Consider the following 24,623-nt stretch of genomic DNA (forward strand, 5'->3'; position numbering starts at 1 on the left):
CAACATCCTCTCAAGAGTTTCAATGGGAATGCATAAATGCAAACATGAAAAGTCTCCTCAGGGCCAGAGCAATTACACAGTGAGTAGGGTAGTACAGAGCCATGAGCATCACTGGGTGTGACCAAAAGAACAAAACAAAAAACAACAACAATAACAACAACAACAATGAAAAGAAAGTCTCCTGGGCTGGAAGTGGAATTTAAAAACCTCTGTGGGGGCCGGGCGGTGGCGCTAAAGGTAAGGTGCCTGCCTTGCCTGCGCTAGCCTTGGACGGACCTCGGTTCGATCCCCCGGTGTCCCATATGGTCCCCCAAGCCAGGAGCAACTTCTGAGCACATAGCCAGGAGTAACCCCTGAGCGTTACCAGGTGTGGCCCAAAAAACCAAAAAAAAAAAAAAAAAAACCTCTGTGAAAATAATGTTTTGCTTCATGGACTGGTGTTTTCTCTTTGTATGCTTCTTATAGATGAATGGACAGAGTTGGACAGAAAACGAGGTACGCTCTGGGGGCCGCATGCGTTCATTCTGCACCACAGGCTCCCCCTGCCCTTTATCCATGGGGTTATCCACTGTGGAGCCCCTCAGTGATTCACTGAAAAAAGAGGCATAAAGAACCAGGAGGTAGTACAGTGGTTAGATAGTACATGCCTCTGACATGGGTTTAAGTTCCAGCACACAGGGCTCCCCAAGCATTTCTGGGTATAGACCTAGAGACCCCAATCACCATTGGAAGGGCCTAGGTACTCCCTAGCACTGCAGAGCCTAAATATTATCTCATCTTCAGATCCTTGCTCTGAACTAACAAACTAGTTGGCTGAGAATCACCAGTGTGGGCTCCCAAACATTTGGGAGCCTCTCAGCCCTCCAAAAAAACCAAGACACTAGATATATATTTGACTTTTTTTTTAAAATAAAGACATTATACCAAAAATGGGGGACAGCCAGAACAGTGGCACAAGGGGTAAGGCATCTGCCTTACCTGCGCTAGCCTAGAATGGGCCACATTTGATCCCCCAGGCATTCCATATGGTCCCCCAAGCCAGGAGCAATTTCTGAGCGCATAGCCAGGAGTAACCCCTGAGCGTCACCGGGTGTGGCCCAAAAACAAAAACAAAAAAAGACATTGTAGGAGAAGAAAATCAAGCAAACTTTAACCCAAGAACCAAGTGAGACACTGTTCCCTCAGTTAGTTCTGTTTTCTTGGGACAGCTGGGTATGTTGTCCTCTCTGTCCTGTCTGTGATAGATAGTACTAGGTCACTGAAGCATTGAACATCAACCCCCATTATTTTCCTGCACCCCACTCCTGAGCATCCAGAGAGACTGTGGAGCAGCCAAGAACATTGTGTGCATGTGAATGCATGGCTGCCAGGTCTGGGGAGGAGGGCATGAAACTGTGCATGCGGGCAGGGCCTTAGCTTTCCAGATCTGAGGCCGCCTCCAACCAGCAGCACTCTGAAACAACCAGCCATTCATTAGACTCCAACCTTGGACTTAGTTACAGGCTTTGTCACCCTTCCTACTGTTTGACATAGGTCCAGTTACATGTGTCATTAGCCATGGGCCTATATTGTTGTTTTTTTTTTTTGGGGGGGGGGAATTTGGGGTCATACCTGATGACGCTCAGGGGTACTCCTGGTTCTGTGCTCCTGCCATTTCTGGCAGGCACTGGGCACCACATGGGATGCCTGAATTGACTGTATGCAAGGCAAACACCCTATGGCTGTGCTATCTCTCTGGCCCTTTGTCATTGTTAATGCTCAAGGGTTGTTCCTGGTTCTGCTCTCCGGAATCACTCTGGCAGGGAACCACATGGGATGCTAGAGATCGAACTGGGATGGCCACATTTAAGGCAAGAGCCTACCCACTGTGCTGTCACTCTGGCCCTATATTTTTTTTTGTTTTTGTTTTTGTTTTTGTTTGGGGGAGGTCACACATGGCAGCACTCAGGGGTTACTCCTGGCTCTACACTCAGAAATTGCTCCTGGGGCTGGAGAGATAGCATGGAGATAGGCGTTTCCCTTTCATACAGAAGGACTGTGGTTCGAATCCCAGCATCCCAGCGATTTCTGAGCCAGGAGTAACCCCTGAGCACTGCCAGGTGTGACCCAAAAACCAAAAAAAAAAAAAAAGAAATTGCTCCTGGCAGGCTCGGGGGACCATATGGGATGCCGGGATTCGAACCACTGCCCTTCTGCATGCAAGGCAAACACCCTACTTCCATGCTATCTCTCCAGCCTCCCCTGTATTTTTTGTTTGTATTTTTTGGGGGGGGCCACACCCAGCAGCCCTCAGGGGTTACTCCTGACTCTGCTCAGATATTGCTCCTGGCAGGCTAGAGGGACTATATGGGATGCTGGCAATTGAATCCATCCCAGGTCTGCCACATGCAAGGCAAACACCTTTACCTCTGTGCTATCACTCTGGCCCCAGTGTTTTAAATGCTCTCTACATACCAAATCTGCTGAGAAGGCATTCTGTATGCCCACTAAGAGTACAGGCATTAGATATCTGTGCTAATTTCATACACATGCACACTAGCTGTGGAACATTGGGCCTTAGCCTCTCTAAGACTCTGGTGTGTTGTTTTTTTTTTAATAATTTTGAGTTGTGGAATTTTTTTAAAAGCCACATTTTAATGATTTACTACTAGTTGACTAATTTATGCAATCTCAGAAGAACAGCTTCCTCCCCTTCCATGCATGTTAATCTCACCAAAGTTCTAGTGCTATCACACAGCCAAAATGATTCCCATGGGCACTGTCCAGGGAATTTAAATGAAAGCATTCACTAAATGTATCTAAGCTCATGGCCTGGAACATAGCCAGGCAGCAAAACATGGACTATCCAGCAATAGGAGTTTCTCTCTTCAATCCCAAATTCTGAATTGCATGTTCGAAAGGAAGGCAAGCAGAATTATAGCAGAGTTCGTGGTGAAAACTCTGTTGCTTTTAAGAGAATCCTTTCTTCAGGCCAGACAAAGAATCCAGCTGAAGTGCATGGTGTACTAAATGATTCCACTGCATGACCATCTTTGCCACTAGCACTTTCTGACTCATTTTTCAGGGGAGCTGGGTAGATTTGAAAGGCTTTTACATTGTGGTCCTACCACTTATTATACACATTTTCTTTTTGGGTTTTTTTTTTTTGTGTGTGTGTGTGTCACACCCAGCGGCACTCAGGCATTACTCCTGGCTCTGTGCTCAGAAATCACTCCTAGCAGGCTCGGGGGACCGTATAGGATGCCGGAATTCTAACCAGGGTCCTTCCTGTGTTGGCCGCGTGCAAGACAAATGCCTTACCACCGTGCTATTGCTCCAGCCCCTATCATACATATTTAAAAAAAATCATAAGCAAGAGCCAGAACAATAGCACAGCAGATAGGGTCTTTGCTTTGCACTTTGCCAACCCAGATTCAATCCCTGGCATCCCATATGGTCCCTCGAGTCTGCCATGACTGAGCACAGAGCCAGTAGTAATCTCTGAGCACTGCTAGATATGGCCCCCCAAATTACAAATAAGTAAAAATTAAAAAAATTTTAAAAAGGGGGTCAAAGCAATAAGGCATTTGCCTTGTATGTGGCTGACCCAGGACGGACTGCTGTTCAATCCCCTGGCATCCCATATAGTCCCCCAAGCCAGGAGCAATTTCTGAATGCATAGCAGGAGTAACACTTTTTGGCCCCCCCAAAAAAATATTTTTAAAAACATGGGCAGAAAGAAGCTGAGTTCGGGGCCAGCGTGGTGGCGCTAGAGGTAAGGTGCCTGCCTTGCCTGCACTAGCCTAGGACAGCCTAGGTTCGATCCCCCGGCATCCCATATGGTTCCCCAAGCCAGGCGCGATTTCTGAGCTCATAGCCAGGAGGAACCCCTGAGCATCACCGGGTGTGGCCCAAAAACCAAATAAAAAAAAGAAAGAAAGAAAGGGAGGGAGGGAGGGAGGGAGAAAGGAAGGAAGAGAGGGAGGGAGGGAGGGAGAAAGGAAGGAAGAGAGGGAGGGAGGGAGGGAGGAAGAAAGGGAGGGAGGGAGGAAGAAAGGAAGGGAGGGAGGAAGAAAGGAAGGGAGGGAGGGAAGGAGGGAGGGAGGGAGGGAGGGAGGGAGGGAGGGAGGAAGGAAGGAAGGAAGGAAGGAAGGAAGGAAGGAAGGAAGGAAGGAAGGAAGGAAGGAAGGAAGGAAGGAAGGAAGGAAGGAAGGAAGGAAGGAAGGAGCCGAGTTCATAATGAGTTAGTAATAATGGAAACCTGGGTGTGGAGATTTCTGTTGCCGTTACCCTCCTGGTACACCATCTATGATCATTAGTCATTACTTCTCTCTCCCACTGGCCTTAGTCTCATGCTGATGAGATCTGCTCCAAGTACAGTCCTACCTGGAGAAATGACACAGAGTTCACAGGAGTGCCAAAACTAACACCAGGACAAATTAGCAGGTCAACTTTAAACTCCACATCTCAAGTTCCACTTCAATAATACTGCGTTGGCTGCTTCTCCAGGGCCAGGCCATTTCTTCCTCTTTTGTGCCTGGAATCTAACTTAGTGTCTGCTCTTGGCAGGTAGACCTGCTTCTGCCAGGGCTGCATGACTGAAGCTTTGGAGGAGGTGGACACTGGGTCATTTGTGCCCCATTTTTCTTTTCAAAGACTCAAACAAGTGGCGGAAGCCCTGGGCAGCAGGACCCCACGTCAAACCACCATCTCTTCTTTGAGGATAATTGAGTTCACTATTCTGGCCATCTGAGACAGGGCCTGCTGTATTTTCTTTCCAACAGGGGACTTTCTAAATGTTCTTGTGCAAGGAGCCATGGTGATATATAGCTTATTACTTCCCCAGGGAAATGCTTCGTTTGCTTTTTACTTTGCCAGAATGACTAACAATCACCTTGGGGTTTTCCTTCTTTTAGAACCAACCTATTTGGGTCTAAGCTTCCTACATCCTGCTAAGGCGCAAAGACCTGAGGGAAATAATTTAGTACCTTGATGAATAGAGACAGTTTGAAAACATGAATATAATCAGGGCTTAGAGGCTTCTTTAACTTGAATTCTTCCTCTCTGATGCTTTTTCCCAGACTTCACAAGTCTGGAAAAGTTTTCAGAGTCTTTCTTTTTTTTTTTTTTTTTTTTTTTTTTTTTTTTGGCTTTTTTGGGTCACACACGGCACTGCTCAGAGGTTATTCCTGGCTCCATGCTCAGAAATTGCTCCTGGCAGGCACGGGGGACCATATGGGACGCCGGGATTCGAACTGATGACCTCCTGCATGAAAGGCAAATGCCTTACCTCCATGCTATCTCTCCGGGCCCCCAGAGTCTTTCTTTTGAGGTCTGCTATATGGTTGTATTTCTCCTTGCAAATTTATGCATTTTATATAGACTGAAGCCAGAAAAAATGAGGGGCTGGGGAAATAACTCAGAAGATTAGAGCTCATCCCTAGGATGAGAGAGGTCTGTATGATTCTTGATTCCTCAAGGCCCTTGAGTTCCAAGCACAGCTGGGGAGGCCCCAAACACAGATGAAAGTAAGAATGATCTGTATTTAGCCATACCTGTTTGGGTTTTGGGGGGGGGGTTGTTTTGGTTTTTGGTTTTTGGGCCACAGCCGGCAGTGCTCAGGGGTTACTCCTGGTTGTCTACTCAGAAATAGCTCCTGGCAGGCACAGGGGACCATATGGAACGCCGGGATTCGAACTAACCACCTTAGGTCCTGGATCGACTGCTTGCAAGGCAAATGCCACTGTGCTATCTCTCCGGTCCCAGCCATACCTGTTTCTATTTCTTATAGGAACTCAGATTTTTCTACCTCTCAACTGTTATTTGAGTGGCACAAACATTGACAAGTATGAGTGGAAGCAGAACTGAAATCACAGAGATGTTAGTTTGTAACTTCCATGGATCTTCTATTCTTGCCAGGTGGAAATTGTTCATTTGAATAACATAGGATATATCAGTATAGAGTGTGATGTCAGTATTTGTGATGGAATCTAGAAATGAAGGCAATAAAAACCAGCATGACTTTTAAGTGTGCCTTATAAAATTAGAAATCATTACTTCTGGGGCCAGAGAGATAGCACAGCAGTAGGGCATTTGCCTTTCACGCTGCTGACCCAGGACAAACCTGGGTTCAATCCTCAGCATCCCATATTGACTCCCGAGCCTGCCAGGAGAGTGATTTCTGAGCAGAGCCAGGAGTAACCCCTGAGCACCACTAGGTGTGTCTGCTTTCTTAAAATGCTTGGGGTAGGGGGAATCAATGGTATATTATTGGTACCATTTCTTTTTTTTTTTTTTTTTTTGGTTTTTGGGCAGTGCTCAGGGGTTACTCCTGGCTGACTGCTCAGAAATAGCTCCTGGCAGGCTCAGGGGACCACATGGGACACCGGGATTCGAACCAACCACCTTAGGTCCTGGATTGGCTGCTTGCAAGGCAAACGCCACTGTGCTATCTCTTCGGGCCCGATACCATTTCTTAAAAATAAGTTTGTTTTTTGTTTGGGGACTACACCCAGCTGTGCTCAGTGATCACTCCTAGAAGCATTCAGAGGACTCCTAGCAGTATCCAGAATCAAAAGTTAGCTGCTGGCAAGGCAAATAATTTGTCCCTGTCCTAGTTCTCTGACCCACAATTTCTTCATTTTAAGTTAAAATTTTTTAATTTATTGAGCTGTTTGTTGTTGTTGTTTTGCCACACCTGGCAATAATCAGGGGTTGCTCTTGGCCCTTTGCTTAGGGATCATTCCTGGCAGAGTTTAGGGAATCATATATAGGGGGTATCAGGGATGGAACCTGAGTCAACCATGTGCAAGGCAAGAATCCTATCCACTGTACTTTCTCTCCAGAACCATAAAATGTTACAGTTATTTCTTTTGTTTGGGGGCCACACCCAGCTGTGCTCAGGGCACACTCAAACTCCTGGTTCTAAGATCACTACTGGTTAGACTCAGGTGGTATCAAGATCAAACCAGGTCAGCTGCGTGCAAGACAAGTACCCTACTTATTGTACTATCTCTTTACACCATGTCACAGATGTGTTTTTTTCTTTTATATTTTTGATTTGGGGCCACACCCAGAAGCATTCAGGAGTTACTCCTGGCTCTGTGGTCAGAAGTCACTCCTGGTAGGCTCGGAGGATCATATGGGATGCCAGGGATCGAACCTGGTTTGTCCCAGGTTGGTCACATGCAAGGCAAATGCCTTACCACTATGTTATCACTCCAGCCTCACACAGATTTTTTTTAATGATGCTTTTTTCCTTAGATTAAATTGGAGGTTCAATATAAAATGCTAAGGGGAATATTTCTTAAAAAGGATTAATTTTCCCTGGCTTCAGTGAAGTGATGCCATGAGAGTGACTCATGATGCCTGAAGCACAGTACATCCTGTGTTGTCCCCAGTATGTTTGCTGAATGGCTTCACTGCATTCTGGGCCCTTCCATCAAGGCCAGCACACTGGCACAGTGTCTCCCCAAGTCCCTTCAACCTCCCATTTGGCACAGGCCTAGTCCCCCAGTCCATTTGTAGACACAAAGTATGTCTGAATAAAACATCCTCCAGATCTAGCTCAGCTCTCTTCTGGCTGTCTCTGCAGTTCTGAATGACATCATCTCTACCATGTTCAATCGGAAATTTATGGAGGAATTATTCAAGCCCCAGGAGCTCTACTCTAAGAAGGCTCTGAGGACTGTCTATGACCGCCTGGCCCACTCCTCTATTATGAGACTCAACCAGGCCAGCATGGACAAGGTGAGCAGACAATGACCTGTGTCCCCTTAACCAAGGAATTTCTTGAACCTTTATGGGTGATCATGGACTGGAGTCCAATGTGAGAAGGCATGCAGTGGCACCCTGCATAAATCAGGCATATGTCAATATTACTTGCTCAAAGTTGGGTTGGGTCCCTGAAGTCATCTACAGCAGTCCTTCTTGTTTATTTGTAATGACAACTGCCCAAAGGGTTGATGGTATCCATGCCCATGCTGATGAACAACTTAACCCTATATAAACTCCTAACCCTAAAACCTCCTATTCTACTTCAATCTCACCTCTATAAAGTAAGCATTATTTAAAGCAAATCCAGATCTCCTCAGTCTTTTCTTATTGTATAAACATATCTGTTTGTTTGGGGACCATACCCAGTAGTGTTCAGAGGCTGCTCCTGTTCAGTGCTCTAGGAGGTTAAACAAGTTGAACCTGGGGGCCCGGAGAGATAGCACAGCGGTGTTTGCCTTGCAAGCAGCTGATCCAGGACCAAAGGTGGTTGGTTCGAATCCCAGTGTCCCATATGGTCCCCTGTGCCTGCCAAGAGCTATTTCTGAGCAGACCGCTAGGAGTAACCCCTGAGCATCACCGGGTGTGGCCCCCCCAAAAAAAAAAAACAAGTTGAACATGGAGCTTCTGCTTGCAAAGTCTATTAGCTATTTCCAAAGTCTTTTTTTCTCTTTTTTTTTTTTTGGGGGGGGGGGTACCACACCTGGTGGTGCTCAGGGGTTACTCCTGGCTATCTGCTCAGAAATAGCTCCTGGCAGGCATGGGGGACCATATGGGACACCGGGATTCCAACCAACCACCTTAGGTCCTAGGTCAGCTGCTTGCAAGACAAACACCACTGTGCTATCTCTCCGGCCCCTAAAGTCTTTTTTTTTTTTCTAAAAGTCTTATTTTCAAAGTCTTTTAGCTATTTCCCTGAAGATATTCATTTATTTGGGAAATGATTATTAGGGTACCCAGGAGATAGTTCAGTAAGCTGGAATTTATGCTTTGAGTAAATCCCCCAGCTGTGCACGTGACTGAATTTGGGAGCCACTGCTGGGTGTATAAACCAATTTACTCTGTTTTGAAAAGTGATCATTCTAGGGACTGGAGAGAATATGTAAGGCCCTTCCTTGTTCATGGCCAAATCAGGTTTGATACCCAGAACAGCATAGGATCCCATGAATATCACCAGGAATGATCCCTGAGCATAAGAAACAGGAATAAGCCCTGAGCAAATTGGGTGTGGCCCAAAAAACAAAAGAAAAAAGAAAAAAATTAATAAATAAAATAAATAAATGTCAAAGAATAGACAAATCTCAGAAGAATTTGTCAATAGAGTTTGTTCAGAAAAATTCCAAATGAGGGTTGGAGCAGTGGCACAAGCCGTAGGCATCTGCCTTGTGCGTTCTAGCCTAAGTCAGACCGTGGTTCGATCCCCTGGTGTCCCATATGGCCCCCCCAAACCAGGATCGATTCTGAGCACATAGCCAGGTGTAACCCCTGAGCGTCACCGAGTGTGACCCAAAAAACAAAGACAAAAAAATTCCAAATGATTTACAGACATACTCTGCCCACAAAGGGGAGAACAGGAGAGCATAATTCAGTTTGGAGGGTCAGGAGAGAAGCAGGGAATCCAGATGCAATATTTGTACTTTTTCTGCTGAGCCACACCCCAGTCTCAAGCCCCAATGCCTCACCTTCTGAGTGTGAGTAGCAGTGAGCAACCTGCCCAGAAATAGGGGTAGTATGGAAACGAAGAGGAAATAGTTTTCTTGGCCAAGGAGAATCCTAATAAACATGACCTTAACTAAGTGATCGAAGTCAATATCATGAGTGATTAGACAGGGCCAAAAAGATGGTGCAGTAGCTTAAGGCATTTACCTGACCAGTGAAAAGTTGTGAGTTCAAACTCCTGATAGCTCTACATTAGGGACCCTGACAAGGCAGGGCTTAATGGCTTGAGAGTGCCTGAGCTAATGTGAGGTCATGAGCTTGATCCCTCACTGTCTTTTGTACATCTATAGCATCTGGACCCCCTAACCCCATTATCTAGCATGGAAAGATCATGCAAGTAGTAGGTATGTGATAAGGACAGAAAGTTACCTCAGTGATCTTTTCTAAAAACTCCCCACAAATTCAGTATAAACAGGAGAAAAATATAAATATACCATTAGCAGATCATATAACAAAACACCTGACCAGAACTAAAGTCTGTCAAGGACACCCAAATCAAAAATGTCAGAGAAGGGGGCCAGAGAGATAGCATATAGGTAAGGCATTTGCCTTGCATGCAGGACGGTGGTTCGAATCCCAGCATCCTATATGGTTCCCCGAGCCTGCCAGGAGCGATTTCTGAGCGTAGAGCAGTGGTTCTCAAATAGTGGGGCGCGCCCCCCAGGGGGAGCGCAAGGCTCCATAAAGGGGGGCGCGTTTGACCTCAGCAAACACTGTCATAATAAGCTAAGCCCTGTGTTTATGTCTCTGTATGTCTTGTTTTGTTTTGTTTTTGTGCCACACCCAGCAATATTTAAGTATAATCTCTCCAGCCCCTGTCATGTGAAATTTTAATTTCTCTCTCTTTTTTGTGGAGAGCCACACCCAGCAGTGTCCATGGTGTACTCCTAGTTCTGCATTCAAAGATCACTCCTGGCAGCTCGCTCAGGTGACCATATGGGATGCTGAGGATTGAACTCAGGTTGGCTATTTATAGCTCAAGTCCCCTACCGCTATATATATATATATATATATATATATATATATATATATATATATATATATATATATATATATATATATATATATATATCTCCACCCAAAAATTTTAATTTCTTGAATTTTATTTTATTTTCCCCTTATCTCAGGTTTTTGTTTTTGTTTTTGTTTTTGTTTTTGTTTTTTTTGTGGTTTTTGGGTCACACCCGGCAGTGCTCAGGGGTTACTCCTGGCTCCATGCTCAGAAATTGCTCCTGACAGGTACGGGGGACCATATGGGACACCGGGATTTGAAACAATGACCTTCTGCATGCAAGGCAAACGCCTTACCTCCATGCTATCTCTCCAGCCCCTTATCTCAGTTTTTTGTTTTTTGTTTGTTTGCTTGTTTGTTTTGGTTCACACCTGGCAGTGCTGAGGGGTTACTCCTGGCTCTCTGCTCACAAATCACTCCTGTAGGCACACTGAGGGACCATATGGGATATCAGGATTCGAACTACCATCCTTCTGTATGCAGGGCAAAGTCTTACCTTCATGCTATCTCTCTAGCCCCAGGTTTTGTTTTGTTTTGTTTTTGAGGGGGGGGGTTTGGTTGTTTGGTTTGGTTTTTGGGGCCACACCCATTGGTGCTCTAGGATTATTCCTGGATTACTCAGAGTGATCCTGGCTTTATTCAGAAATCACTTCTTCTAGGAGACCCTCTAGGGATCTCACTATGTCTCCAGCCCCTCTCTTTATCTTAGTTTTTATTGTTGTGATGACCTGGCATTGTAAAGAGTTGGCACATTTTTGGGGCCAGAGCAATGGCGCAAGCGGTAGGGTGTTTGCCTTGCACACGTTAACCTAGGACAGACTGCATTCTATATGGTCCCCCAAGCGAGGAGCGATTCATGAGCACATAGCCAGGAGTAACCCCTGAGCATCACCAGGTGTGGCCCAAAAACAAAAAAAAAAAAAGAAAGAAAAGAAAAAGAGTTGGCACATTTTATTGTGACTCTTGGCATACCAAACATTATGCTGCTAGGATCACAGTCAGCATGCTGGGGTCGAATTCATAACTTCACACCTGAAAGATAGGTACCCTACCACTGACCATCATCCCTGGGCACATTTCCTGAGGTTTATCTTTTCTTTGGCTTTTGAGACACAACTGACTGTGTTCAGGGCCTACTCATGGCTTTGTGTTGACGGATCACTCCTGGCAGGGCTCAGAAGATTATATGTGGTGCTGGAGATGGAACTTGGGTTGGCTATCTCTCTAGCCCAGACCTGAGCAATTTTATCCTGAAGCCCCACAGTGGATGCTAGGAGTGTAAAGTCAGCGCTGTCTGCTTGCTGGAGGTGCACCACTGACTAGAGACTGTTGCTGTTAGTGACATTTTCTCACCTTCTGCCACTTGCTTTTCTCTCCCTGAGCCTCTCTTTTCTCACTTATAAAATGGGGGAACCATCATAGCTTAGTTACTTCATAAGATACTGGGAGTATTTGATGAGAGCCATATTATAATAACACTCCTAGGCCTGGCACATGTCTGATATGTGTTATCTTCTCCCTCTGCCATTAAGAAGGCTTAAATTGGGGCTGGAGAGATAGCATGGAGGTAAGGCATTTGCCTTTCATGCAGGAGGTCATCGGTTCGAATCCCGGCATCCCATATGTCCCCCGTGCCTGCCACGAGAAATTTCTGAGCCTAGAGGCAGGAGTAATCCCTGAGCACTGCCGGGTGTGACCCAAAAACCACCAAAAAAAAAAAAAGAAGAAGAAGGCTTAAATTGGGGCCAAAGTGATGATAGCACAGCCATAGGGCATTTGCCCAGACCCAGGCTCAGTCCCTAGAATCCCATAGGGCAGGGGTCTCAAACTCAATTTATTTGGGGGCCGCAGGAGGCAAAGTTGGGGTGATCCTTGAGAGCAAAGTCAGTAGTAAGCCTTGAACATTGGGGGGTGTGACCCAAACAACTAAAACAAAACAAAACAAAAGATTCCTCTAGGGCAGGGCCACAAAATGTTGTACGGAGGGCCACAGATGCCCGCAGGCCTCGAGTTTGAAACCCCTGCCATAAGGTCTCCTGATCCTGCCAGGAGCAATTTCTGAGTGCAGAGCCAGGAGTAACCTGTGTGCCATCAGGTGTGGCCAAAAAAACAAAAAACAAAAACAGAAGATTTAAATTTAAGTTTCAGTGAGAAATGAGACAATATTTAGAATTTAGGTCTGAGTTCACCAGTAACCAGGTATGGAACCCATTTTATGGAATAACTGGAAACTTTCTTGTTTTTGTTTTTGTTTTTTTTGGGGGGGCAGCCACACCTGGTGACACTCAAGAGTTACTCCTGGCTATGTACTCAGAAATCATTCCTGGCGAGGGGAACCATATGGGACACCGGGGATCGAACCAGGTCTGTCCTGGATCTGCTGTGTGCAAGGCAAACGCCCTACCGCTGTGCTATCACTCCAGCCCCAACTGAAAACTTTTATTTCTTCACCTCACACACTCTTCTACACTGCTTTGGGCCTCCAGTCCAGCACTCACAGGCCCTATGTTCAATGGAAGGATGGGGAAACTGGTCTCGAGCACTGTGCTCACCCCAATTTGACCTGTTGCAGGCAACTTTCTCAGACTTGTTGGCTATTTGCATATGGGAGTGGGATTGTGGGACTGTGTAAAAAGTTCTAACCAAGTTCTCCAGAAGATCTTGGTAGCCACATACTGCCAGCTATATCAAACCAGGCAACTTCCTTCCTTCCTTAATTTCTTTCTTTCTTTCTCTTTTTTAATACAATAGTTTTATTTAGGAAATGTGAGGGCATGGAAGAGGGGGAAGAGAGAGGGGGGAGAGAGGAGAAAGGAAGGAAGGAAGGAAGGAAGGAAGGAAGGAAGGAAGGAAGGAAGGAAGGAAGGAAGGAAGGAAGGAAGGAAGGAAGGAAGGAAGGAAGGAAGGAAGGAAGGAAGGAAGGAAGGAAGGAAGGAAGGAAGGAGGAAGGAGGGAGGGAGGAAGGAAGGAAGGAAGGAAGGAAGGAAGGAAGGAAGGAAGGAAGGAAGGAAGGAAGGAAGGAAGGAAGGAAGGAAAGAGAGAGAGAGAAAGAAAGAAAGAAAGAAAGAAAGAAAGAAAGAAAGAAAGAAAGAAAGAAAGAAGGAAGAAAGAAAGAAAGAAAGAAAGAAGAAAGAAAGAAAGAAAGAAAGAAAGAAAGAAAGAAAGAAAGAAAGAAAGAAAGAAAAGAGAGAGAAAGAAAGAAAGAAAGGGAGAGAGAGAGGGAGGGAGGGAGGGAGGAAGGAAGGAAGGAAGGAAGGAAGGAAGGAAGGAAGGAAGGAAGGAAGGAAGGAAGGAAGGAAGGAAGGAAGGAAAGAGAGAATCAATGAGTAAAAATCAAAATCAATGCATGACAAGTTGAGATGTGCAGGAAACTCCAGAATGGGGAGAGAAGAGAGAAAGGGAGGGAGGGAGGGAGGCAGGGAGAGGGAGGGAGGGAGAGAGAGAATCAATGAGTAAAAATTAAAATCAATGCATGACAAGTTGAGATGTACAGGAAACTCCAGAATGGATCAGCCTCAGTTGGTGTAGTCTCCCTTCCCTTCCTCCTTTTGCTCTAACCCTAACCCTTTTGCTCCTGCCATTGTTGCATTAAACACTTGGTTAGGTTGTGGTGCTCACAGTTGTGTTACACACACAGTTGTGCTCACACACATGGTTGTAGTGCTCACATATGGTTGGCTATTGGTGGTGCTAGGGCTAGAGTCCAGAGCCTCATATCATACATGCAAGGCAAGTGCTTTGCCACTGAGCCACTTCCACAACTTGGAATTTGGAACTGACCTCAGCTTCACCCAATCTGGTCAGGTAACCACCATGGGCTGGAAACTCATTTCTAAATATCGCACCATCTTCCTTGCCCTGCCTTGTCCATTCCCACCATAGACCTTAAGTCTGAAATGTTCTTTCATCCTACGATCAGTAGATATTATTGCGAACTAATTAGGAGCTTAAATAATGACCCAGCTAATCTCCCTATGTGGTGGCTCTTCCTTCTTTCACCTTTTATCCTTGCCAGACTAACCAGACTTGTTTAATCACCACTTTTATGTGGCCTGCCCAGAAAATATCAGTGATTCCAATTCTACTGCCTTTGTCCCATAGTAGTTTTTTTGGTGGGTGCTCAGTGATACTTAGGGGTTATTCCTGGGTCTGTATTCAGGAATTTTTCCTGGCGGTGCTCAGGGAGCCACATGGGATGCTGGGGATTGAACTCAGGTTCAGGTTGGCTGCATGCAAAGCAAGCACCTTACCTGCTAAAAATCTCGACGGCCTCCAGCCCCATAGTTTTTCCTGTATCTCTACAGCCTTTCCTGTCCTAGTCTGGCCATACTTAGTCATTTACTTAGCTTCTTTTGTTACAGTCGCCAGCAGGACCTGGGCCATCCAGTCAGGCTCTCCTCCCCCCCTCAGGAAAATGGTACCTCATGGCCCAAAGACAAGTGGAAGCTGTTCCCTCAACAGAATCCCTCTTCTGGCCACAGTCTGTATGTGCCCAAAGGAGGCTCTTTTTAGGGAGGGGCTGTCACACCTGGCAGCTCTCAGGGGTTACTCATGGTTCTGTGCTCAGAAATTGTTCCTGGCTTTCGCCATGACCACAAAGAATGACTCAGGGGTTGGACAACCTAGGATGCCTGGAACTCAGAGTCAGTCTCATGCCAGAAAACTTCAGAGATAAGGTCTCTTTGTATTTAGGGTAAGGTGTTTTTTTTTTCCCCCATTTTACCCATATTTTGCTGGGCCAATGCAAACAACAGTTGCCACTCTCACACCATTATTACTGCATTTTTTAACTCTTATTCTTTTTTCTTAATTATCTTTATTCAAACACCGTGATTACAAATATAATTGTACTTGTATGATTACAGTCATGTAAAGAACACCCCCCTTCACCAGTGCAGAATTCCCACCACCAATTTCCCAGATCTACCCACTCCCCACCCCATCCACACCTGTACAGACAAGAAAAGACGGGCTTTCTTTTTCCCTCATTCATTCACGTTGTTATGATAGTTTTCAGTGTAGTTATTTCTCTAACTGCACTTATTCTATGTGGTGAGCTTCATGTCATTAGCTACACCTACATGGGAGGATGGGGGGAAGTAAGAGTTGAGACTGAGGCAGTAAAATATTATAAATGAGCTTTGTAGGGCAGTATCAAGATCCCAATACAAGATGGATATTATGGATATATAGAATATATGCACACAATAATATCAATATAAAAAAGAGAAAAAATTTCCACTGACTGTCCCAATATAAACCAGTGCTAGAACAGCCTGCCCTCCTCCCAGAGTGCATTCCCATTAGTGTAGGAAGAGATAGGGGGAAAGCCTGTTGACCCTATAGAGTCCACCTAGACCGGTGTCCAGGGAAAGACTGAAGTCCAGGGGAGAAAAACCCTATACCTAGCAAGAGCTGGTCTCCAGAATCAAGGACGAAATCGGAAGCCAGATGTCTGCCCGCCCTCCTCCCCATGCACCCCCCCCTGGAGTACGGAGGGAGGGGGGAACCTGAGGACCACTAAGAGTCCACCTGAACCCACTTCTGGCCATCTGAGCTGGCACCCAGGGAAGGCCTGGAGTCAGGGGAAAAAGACAAGGACGGCTGGGGGCCTGCCATGCCTCCCAGCACTCTCCAGGCTAGGGAGAAAAGCTCTGGTATGGGGCTTCCCCAAACCCTATACCTGGCAAGAGCTGGTCTCCAGAATCAAAGAGGAAACCAGAAGCCAGATGTCTGCCTGCCCTCCTCCCCATGCACCTCCCCCCTGGAGTACGGAGGGAGGGGGGAACCTGAGGACCACTAAGAGTCTACCTGAACCCACTTCTGGCCATCTGAGCTGGCACCCAGGGAAGGCCTTAACTCTTATTCTTTTTTATTTTTGTTTTTTTTTGTTTGTTTGTTTTTGGGTCACACCTGGCAGTGCTCAGGGGTTACTCCTGGCTCTACACTCAGAAATCGCTCCTGGCGGGCCCGGAGAGATAGCACAGTGGCATTTGCCTTGCAAGCAGCTGATCCAGGACCAAAGGTGGTTGGTTCGAATCCCGGTGTCCCATATGGTCCCCCATGCCTGCCAGGAGCTATTTCTGAGCAGACAGCCAGGAGTAACCCCTGAGCACCGCCGAGTGTGGTCCAAAATCAAAAAAAAAAAAAAAGAAAGAAAGAAAGAAATCGCTCCTGGCAGGCTCAGGGGACCATATGGGATGCCGGGATTCGAACCACTGTCCTGCATGCAAGGCAAACGCCTTACTTGATAAGGGGCCAGAGAGATAGCATGGAGGTAGCGTATAAAAAGTGTATTATTATCAGTTTTGTTAACTATGTAATGCATTTTCTTTAAATAAGTTAATTAAAAGAAGAAATTGCTCCTGGCAGGCTGGGGACCATATGGAATGCTGGGATTCAAACCACTGTCCATCCTGGGTTGGCTGCATGCAAGGCAAATGCCCTACCACTGTGCTATCTCTCCGGCTCCTCTAGGGAGGCTCTTTTCTTGTAGTCTTTATCTCTGGGAGAATCTCTTTGATGATGTCTTTGACAGTTGATTCTTCCTGGAGATCTCCTTCCTGGGCCTCTGGGACTCCAATGATTCTTATGTTGTTTCTGTTGAGTTTATCAAAGATTTCTATTTTCATCTGTTCACATTCCTTGAGTACTTTTTCCATTGCCTGATCGTTTGTCTTAAGGTTCTTTTCCAATTTCTTCTGTTTTGTTGAGTTTTTCTGCATCGCATCTTCCAGCACGCTGATTCTGTCCTCAGCTGATGTTACCCTGCTGGTGAGGCCATCCACTGAGTTTTTCAGTTCAACTACCATGTTTTTCAGATCTGTTATTTCAGTTTTGAGTTTTCTGATTTCTGTCTTTGTGTTTTCTTTATATCGATCTATGCTTTCTTTGAGTTCTATAAACATCTTCCATATTGCTATTCTAAACTCTTTATCCGAGAGGTTAATCAGATGGTTGGAATTTTTTAGGTCATCCGAGCTATTGTCTTCATTCTCTGTGCATGGTGTTTGCCTGCGAGGTTTCCCCATTGTCACGCTTGTAGTGTGATTTTTTTCTGCGTGTTGTGGTGGGGTTCATTGGTTAGAAAGAGTGTGTGGCCGTGAAGCGAAGTGGAGCGGCCGTGCTCTTCTGGAGCCTTTGGGAGAGCTATTTTTGTGGGCCCTTTTCGGCCCACTCCCAAGAGGTTTTGGAGACAGACAGTGGAAAAACACGCACAGGAAACACTCACAGTCGGGAATCACTCAAGAGGCTCTTTTCTACACAATCTATCTGCCTGCTCTGGCCCTCACCAGTTTCTCATCTCCATCATTCCCAATTAGGGTGAGGGATGGACTTCTTGTTACATGAGAAGTAGTCTGATGCCATGAGAGAACTAATTCTCTGCTTCTTCCACATTGCTTTGCACCTGCTAATATAAGATGGAGTTAGGAGCTGAGGGAGTCATAGTTGTTTTTGTAGGTGTTTTGTTGTTGTTGTTGTTGTTTTAGGAAGTGCTCAGGGATTACTCCTGACTTTGCCCACAGGGAACACTCCTGGCATTTCTCAGAGGACTATATGGGATGCCAAACATCAATCCTAGGTTGGTGCATGCAAGACAAGAGCCCTACTCACTATACTATCACTCCAAGTCCTTAATAACATCATTTTTGGGGTTTTGGGGGAGCACACTGAGTGGCCTTTAGGGGTTACTCCTAGCTCTGTACTCAGAAATTGCTCTTGGTAGGCTTGGGGGACCAAATGGGATACAGCATTCAAAACACCATCTGTCCTGGATCTGCTGGATACAAGGCACATGCACTACAGCTGTGCTATCTCTCCAGCCCCGATAACATTGTTTTATAAGTGAGAAAACTTGGGCTTTGAGATTTGAAGGAGCTACCAACAAACTCACTGTCACAGAGGGTTTGATTTGTACTTTCACTCCCTGAGCCCAGTGTCCACCCCAGGGTTCCGTAGCAACACATTTTACGGGTCTCTAGCAAAATTCTGATTAGCTTCTGTGTCCTGACTATGTTACTTATAATGCTACTCAGCTTCATTCTTCAAACTCTCTTGGTTGGTGTGGCCCCTGATAGATCGATCGCCCAGGCTGAATGATGAACCCAGAATGGGTTCCAGGAAATGCCTGCTGATTCTGTGGGAATGTCTCACCTCTGCTTTTATAGTTTGATTTGCTCTGTCCTTATCTTCTTGGCAGCTCTATGACCTAATGACAATGGCTTTCAAATACCAAGTGTTGCTGTGTCCCCGCCCCAAGGATGTGTTGCTGATCACTTTCAATCACTTAGATGCCATCAAAGGATTCATACAAGACTCGCCAACTATCCTTTATCAAGTGGATGAGACCTTCCGGCAGCTGATGGATGTAAGAGAATCACCAGCCCTTCCCCACTTGGCCCCACTGCTGGGTCTCACTCTCCTCTGATAAAGCATTCGAGGGCCAGAGCACATGCCTTGTACGCAGAGGCCCTAAATTCCATCCCTGGCACTGCAGTGTCCCCCAGATACCATCAGGTATAGTTCTGGTGGTTTCCAGTATGCTGGACACCAAACCATCAAGTCCTTGAGGCCAAATCAAGAGCACAAGGGCTTGGGGCTAGAGAGATAGCACAGCAGAAGGACGTGTGCCTTGCACGCAGCCAACACAGGACGGATGGTGGTTCAGTTCCTGGCATCCCATATGATCCCCCAGCCTGCCAGGTGCGATTCTGAGTGCATAGCCAGGAGTAACCCCTGAGCAATAACCAATCATAATCAATATAAACAAAGTTAAAAAAAAAAAGAGCACAGGGCTGTCTGAGTATGCTTGGGAACACACACACCCCAAGAGAGTCTGAGAAAAAAACAGGGACAGACAGATTCTTTGATAGAGAAGACAGAGTGGGAGAAGACAAAGGAGCACCAGAGACCTGGTCATTGCAGGTGATCTGGGTGAGGCTTTAGAAGAGGAAGCAATGACCCAGAACACAGCCATTTCCTCCGGACCCTGCAAGGAGTCGTAGCATGTATATTCTGCTACGTCCTAGAGAAGAAAGTCCCCTGGCCTACTGGAGGACAGGAGAGGTAAAGTGTCCCCTCTTGATCGGGGGATAGTGTTGCCTCTTTGCAGCTGAGTCTTACTGAGTTCTCTGGCCCATTCTTGAGCACCTGCCAAACCCATCTGTCTGCACTTCTCTCATTTCTCATTTCTCACAAAGGAAAATGTCCTTTCTGCTCTACAGATATATGGAACCCTCTCTGCTGGAGAATTCCAGCTGATCCGGCAGACGCTCCTCATCTTCTTTCAGGACCTGCACATCCGGGTGAGTGCAGGCACAGCCTAGCCATACATATACTTGCCTCTGCTATCCTAGGGAAATGAAGACGGGAGCTGGGATGGCCCAGTTGGTGATACCCTCTGGGTTTGGCTCCTTTATGATAAACTTTCTGACACTAAATGTCAATAGTGTTCAACTGAGCTAAGGAAAGTTATGGCTCCACCATTCCTTCCTAGTTACCTCATGCCCAGGCCACACCAACTGGTACTCACCAATCCCAGTGGAGCCCAGAGACCACTCCCCTCCTTGCTTGAGAAACCATGAAGTTCTAGGATAGAACCTGAGGCTCTGGCATGCAAAGCATGCTCTTTAACCCAATGAGTAGTCTTCCAGTCATCCAGAGCTTGACCTCTGTTAATTGACACTGGTAGAAGCTGCCCCGTTATCCCCAAAGCTCTTTGACAGAAGCATGCCAGTTCCACTTTTCCCTGCCTCTACATGTTCCCTGTCTTTCACTTCTGGAACCAGATAATTCAGTGGGTTGAGTGTGTTTGCATCAGGAGGCCCAGGTTCAATCCCCAAGAACCTCCAAGAACAACCCCAAGCATAAGTCCAGGAGTAACTCCTGACTACTGCCAGGTGTGGCCTTAAAAAATAAGCTGGGGCCAGAGAAGTAGTCAAATGTGACCAACCAGGGTTTTATCCCTGGCACCACATATGGTGAGCCCTGCCAAGACTAACCCCTGAGCAGAAACAAGAGAAAACCCTGAACACAGCCAGATCTGGCTCAAAATAATAATAATAATAATAATAATAATAATAATAATGCCTTATTCTTTCTTTTCCATCTTTCTGGTTCCAAACTTTCTTCTTCTGCCTCCTCTCATCCTTGCTCTTTGTACCTATTGGCTGAAGGTCTCCCTGACTAGCCCACAGACAGAGTCTACAGCTTAATGACTATCGGTGGACTGATTTTTAAAATCTTGCCCCAGCTTCCCTATCTCTCTAGATAGACCCTCATGACTCAGAACAAGAGCATCACCTCTGATCCTTTGTCTCTGGCTTGCTTCTGCTCCTTTCTTAAAGTCCACAAAGTAACCCTTTCACAACCTTCTTCCCCCCTCCTGTCCCATCTGCCTGCAAAAGCTACCACACACTCTGTCCTGGCTCAGCATGGCCTCCCCTTTGACCTCCTATCCTATCTAGACAATTCTACACCTGAAGTTCTGACTACAGTAGACTCTGATCCTTCCCCTGGTTTAACACACTGATACAGGAAAGATGGGTAATATAGTGAGATTAACCCAACCTCTTGCTTACAAACCTCTTGCATATAAACCCAAGCTCCAGCACAGTCAATTCCAGGTCCTTAGAATATTACTTCACAGGCCAGAGAAATAGCATGGAGGTAAGGCATTTGCCTTGCATGCAGAAGGACGGTTGTTCGAATCCCAGCATCCCATATGGTCCCCCAAGCCTGCCAGGAGCGATTTTTGAGCATAGAGCCAGGAGGAACCCATGAGCGCTGCTGGGTGTGACCCAAAAACAAAAAAAACAAAAAAAAAAAAGAAAAGAAAAGAAAAGAATATTACTTCACTTGAGGCTTAGTTTTTGTATCAGAAAAATGAAAATGAGGAGCCAGAGAGATGGCACAGCAGTAGGGCATTTGCCTTGCATGCAGCCATACCAAGATGGAGGGTAGTTCGAATCCCAGCATCCCACGTGGTCCGCCAAGCCTACCAGGAGTAACCCCTGAGTGCCACTGGGTGTGCCCCCCAAAAAAACAAAGAAAGAATGAAAATAATTATGCCTGATTTTGAATTTGGAGGATCAACTGAGGCAGCAAATGTCGTACAGAGGTGTTACTCATCTCTTTCTGGTTTGAGTGCTAGAAAGATAGACAAGAAAAATAGCTCCAGGCGGGCACGATAATGCAGTTGGAGGGCGTTTGCTCTTCATGCAGCTGACCCAGGACCTGGGTTCTATCCCTGGCATTCCATATGATCCCTCAAGACAGGAGTGATTTCTGAGTATATAGCCAGGAGTAACCTTTGAGTGTCACTGGATGTGACCTAAAAACAAAACAAAACAAAAAAGAAAAATAGGGGGCTGGAGAGATAGCATAGCGGTAAGCAGGACGGTGGTTCGAACCCCGGCATCCCCTATGGTCCCTCGAGCCTGCCAGGAGCGATTTCTGAGCATAGATCCAGGAGTAACCCCTGAGCACTGCCAGGTGTGACCCAAAAAAACAAAAACAAAAAAATAGCTCCCACAGCTATCCCTTGAGGTGTATGGAGGGCAGGGGTAAAAGAAGACATAGTTCCGGGCCCGGAGAGATAGCACAGCGGTGTTTGCCTTGCAAGCAGCTGATTAAGGACCAAAGGTGGTTGGTTCGAATCCCGATGTCCCATATGGTCCCCCGTGCCTGCCAGGAGCTATTTCTGAGCAGACAGCCAGGAGTAACCCCTGAGCATTGCCAGGTATGGCCCAAAAACCAAAAACCAAAAAAAAAAAAAAAAAAAGAAGAAGAAGACATAGTTTCTTGTTTGCACCCTGTGAACCTTTTTAACTTGGTTTATGTGCATGGATATTATGTTCACAAATATGATACAAAAACAAAAGAAATTGAACATATTCACAGACTGATTGTCAGTCATTACATTACCTTGGACCAAAGTAAATACACAGATTTTAGCTCTGAGACCAATTTTACTTTTAGCCCCCATGAATAATTTTATTTGCAATGGATGGAGCAATAATAAAATCAACATAATTAAGATCTCTAGTAGTCATTGATTAATATTTAAAATATGAGAGAAAAATAAGATTAAGTTCTGCATTACTGTAAAATATTGAAAAGATCTGCATTGGGGGCCGGGCGGTGGCGCTAGAGGTAAGGTGCCTGCCTTGCCTGCGATAGCCTTGGACGGACTGCGGTTCGATCCCCCGGTGTCCCATATGGTCCCCCAAGCCAGGAGCGACTTCTGAGCACATAGCCAGGAGTAACCCCTGAGCGTCACCGGGTGTGGCCCAAAAACCAAAAAAACAAAACAAAACAAAAGAAAAGATCTGCATCACGGTGCTACCAAGACTGAGCATATTTGGACGTTATCTTTATGGATCATAGTCATCTAAGCAGCTGTATTGATTTCTCAGTTCTGATAAGATAAAATCCATTATAATGAAAAGACTTTCATAATAATAAGTCTGTACAAAAGTCATTATATTATATTAAACCACAAAGTATATTAAACTTTAATTGCTAAGTGGACAAGTAGTGAAACATTGTAGAATATTTCAAGAGAAATAGGACTCTTTCCTTGCCAATACTCAGTCACTGATCTGCAGCCTCGCTGGTCTATTATAGGTCACTGGTCTATAATCTTGGTTGGTTCCCTGGTCTGCTCCCTGCTTACTGATCTATAGCCTCAGCTGTTCTCCAGTGAAGTTCATGATTGCCTCTACATATTTTTTGCTTTCAAAACAGGCTGCATAGTTTTTATATTTACTATGAAAACAACCCACTAAGCCAAGATTACATAGCTCTGATCTAATATGCCCTTGTTCATTGTTTAATCAGAGCAAATACAAAAATTCCTAGGGTTAGAGAGATGGTACAGGGGTTAAGCCTTCCTTGCTGGGAAGGAACCGGGGTCAGCCTCGTGCTCCTTAATCCCAGTACTGTCTGCCCAGCCACATGTGTCACTGTTGATGTCATCATTGAAGTAACTGAGGGTTACACACTTGCCTGTCTGTGTGCTTGCACACTTTTAGCTGTGGCACTTCCCAGATACCACCCATCCCTCTGCAGAGCTCACCGTGATCCTTTTGCTATGGCTCTTACACACATGCTCACTTTAGTAAAAGTCTTTAGTAAAAGTCTGAGCAGCATGGTGTGGCACTCACAGGGGCACACTGTGGTACTGGCCACTCTTCCTGGCTGTGGCACTTGCACATAATTTTTGTTGTACTGCTCATGAGGGCCCACACTGTGGCACCAGGGCTCACAGATAGCATGGCTGCCAGAATGGCCCTCAGTGGTGAGGGGACACAATGACCTCATGACTCATGACCAGACATTCACAAGGCAAGTGTTCTAAGCCCCAGAGCTGTTACTCCAGGCCAGATCCTGCTTTGATTTTGATGTTTGGACCACACCCTGTAGTGTCCAAAAGTGGCTTCTAGTGGTACTCGGGAACATATGTGGCAGCAGGGGTGTGAAATGCGGGGTAGGATGAAAGACAAGTTTCTTAAACCCTGTTCTATCTCTCCACCCACAGAGAGATTATCTTCTTGAGATTACTAATATGATTTTACACAATTTTAGGGCCTTTGAAGGGACCTTCAAGTTGATCTCATTTTACAGATGAGGAAACTAATATCCAATAACAACAATTAACTGCTACAAAATTATTTTAGCATTTAATAGGACCAAAATCCCGATACAGAATACAAAAGCAGGGGGTAGGAATAAGCACCATGATGTTTTCAGCCTCATAAAACCCTTCTAAAACTAGTGGCCACAGATGCACCCACGGCAGCCCTTGCACACCAGGTCAGCCACCAGCTTGGAGCTCAGGGCTTTAGTCCTGCTCTGCCCCATGGGAGCCGACAGGCCTTGAAGCAGCACCTACTACCCTCCTCTGTGGAGTGGAGACAGGATTCTTGCTCCTCAACTGCACAGTGTGGTGGATGTGAGCCATGACGTGGCCATGGAGTCACAGCCTTGCCTTTGTCTACTAGTCCTGTCACTGAGCCTTCTCTTGGTGTCTTGTTTTGTTTATTCAATTTTGGGGTCACACCAAGTTGTTCTCATCAGTCACAGCCAGCTATACTTAGGGCTCATTCCTGGCCCTGTGTTCAAGAATCACTTCTGGAAA

At 45.9% G+C, this 24,623-nt stretch overlaps 1 protein-coding gene across 3 annotated transcripts in view; it reads left to right on the plus strand.

Annotated features, from left to right (window-relative positions):
- OSCP1 (organic solute carrier partner 1) overlaps positions 1-24,623 on the plus strand; it is a 42,369-nt gene that overhangs the window by 7,079 nt on the left and 10,667 nt on the right. For 2 of the 3 annotated variants that reach the window (XM_049774894.1, XM_049774893.1), the window contains exons 2-5: positions 466-495; positions 7,574-7,728; positions 18,684-18,851; positions 19,708-19,788. In XM_049774894.1, coding sequence (XP_049630851.1) covers positions 466-495; positions 7,574-7,728; positions 18,684-18,851; positions 19,708-19,788 — 434 coding nt within the window. The remainder of the gene's footprint in view (positions 1-465; positions 496-7,573; positions 7,729-18,683; positions 18,852-19,707; positions 19,789-24,623) is intronic. The other variant, XM_049774895.1, reaches the window with a different exon arrangement.

This window comes from Suncus etruscus, chromosome 6, assembly GCF_024139225.1.
Source record: "Suncus etruscus isolate mSunEtr1 chromosome 6, mSunEtr1.pri.cur, whole genome shotgun sequence".
NCBI lineage: Eukaryota > Metazoa > Chordata > Mammalia > Eulipotyphla > Soricidae > Suncus > Suncus etruscus.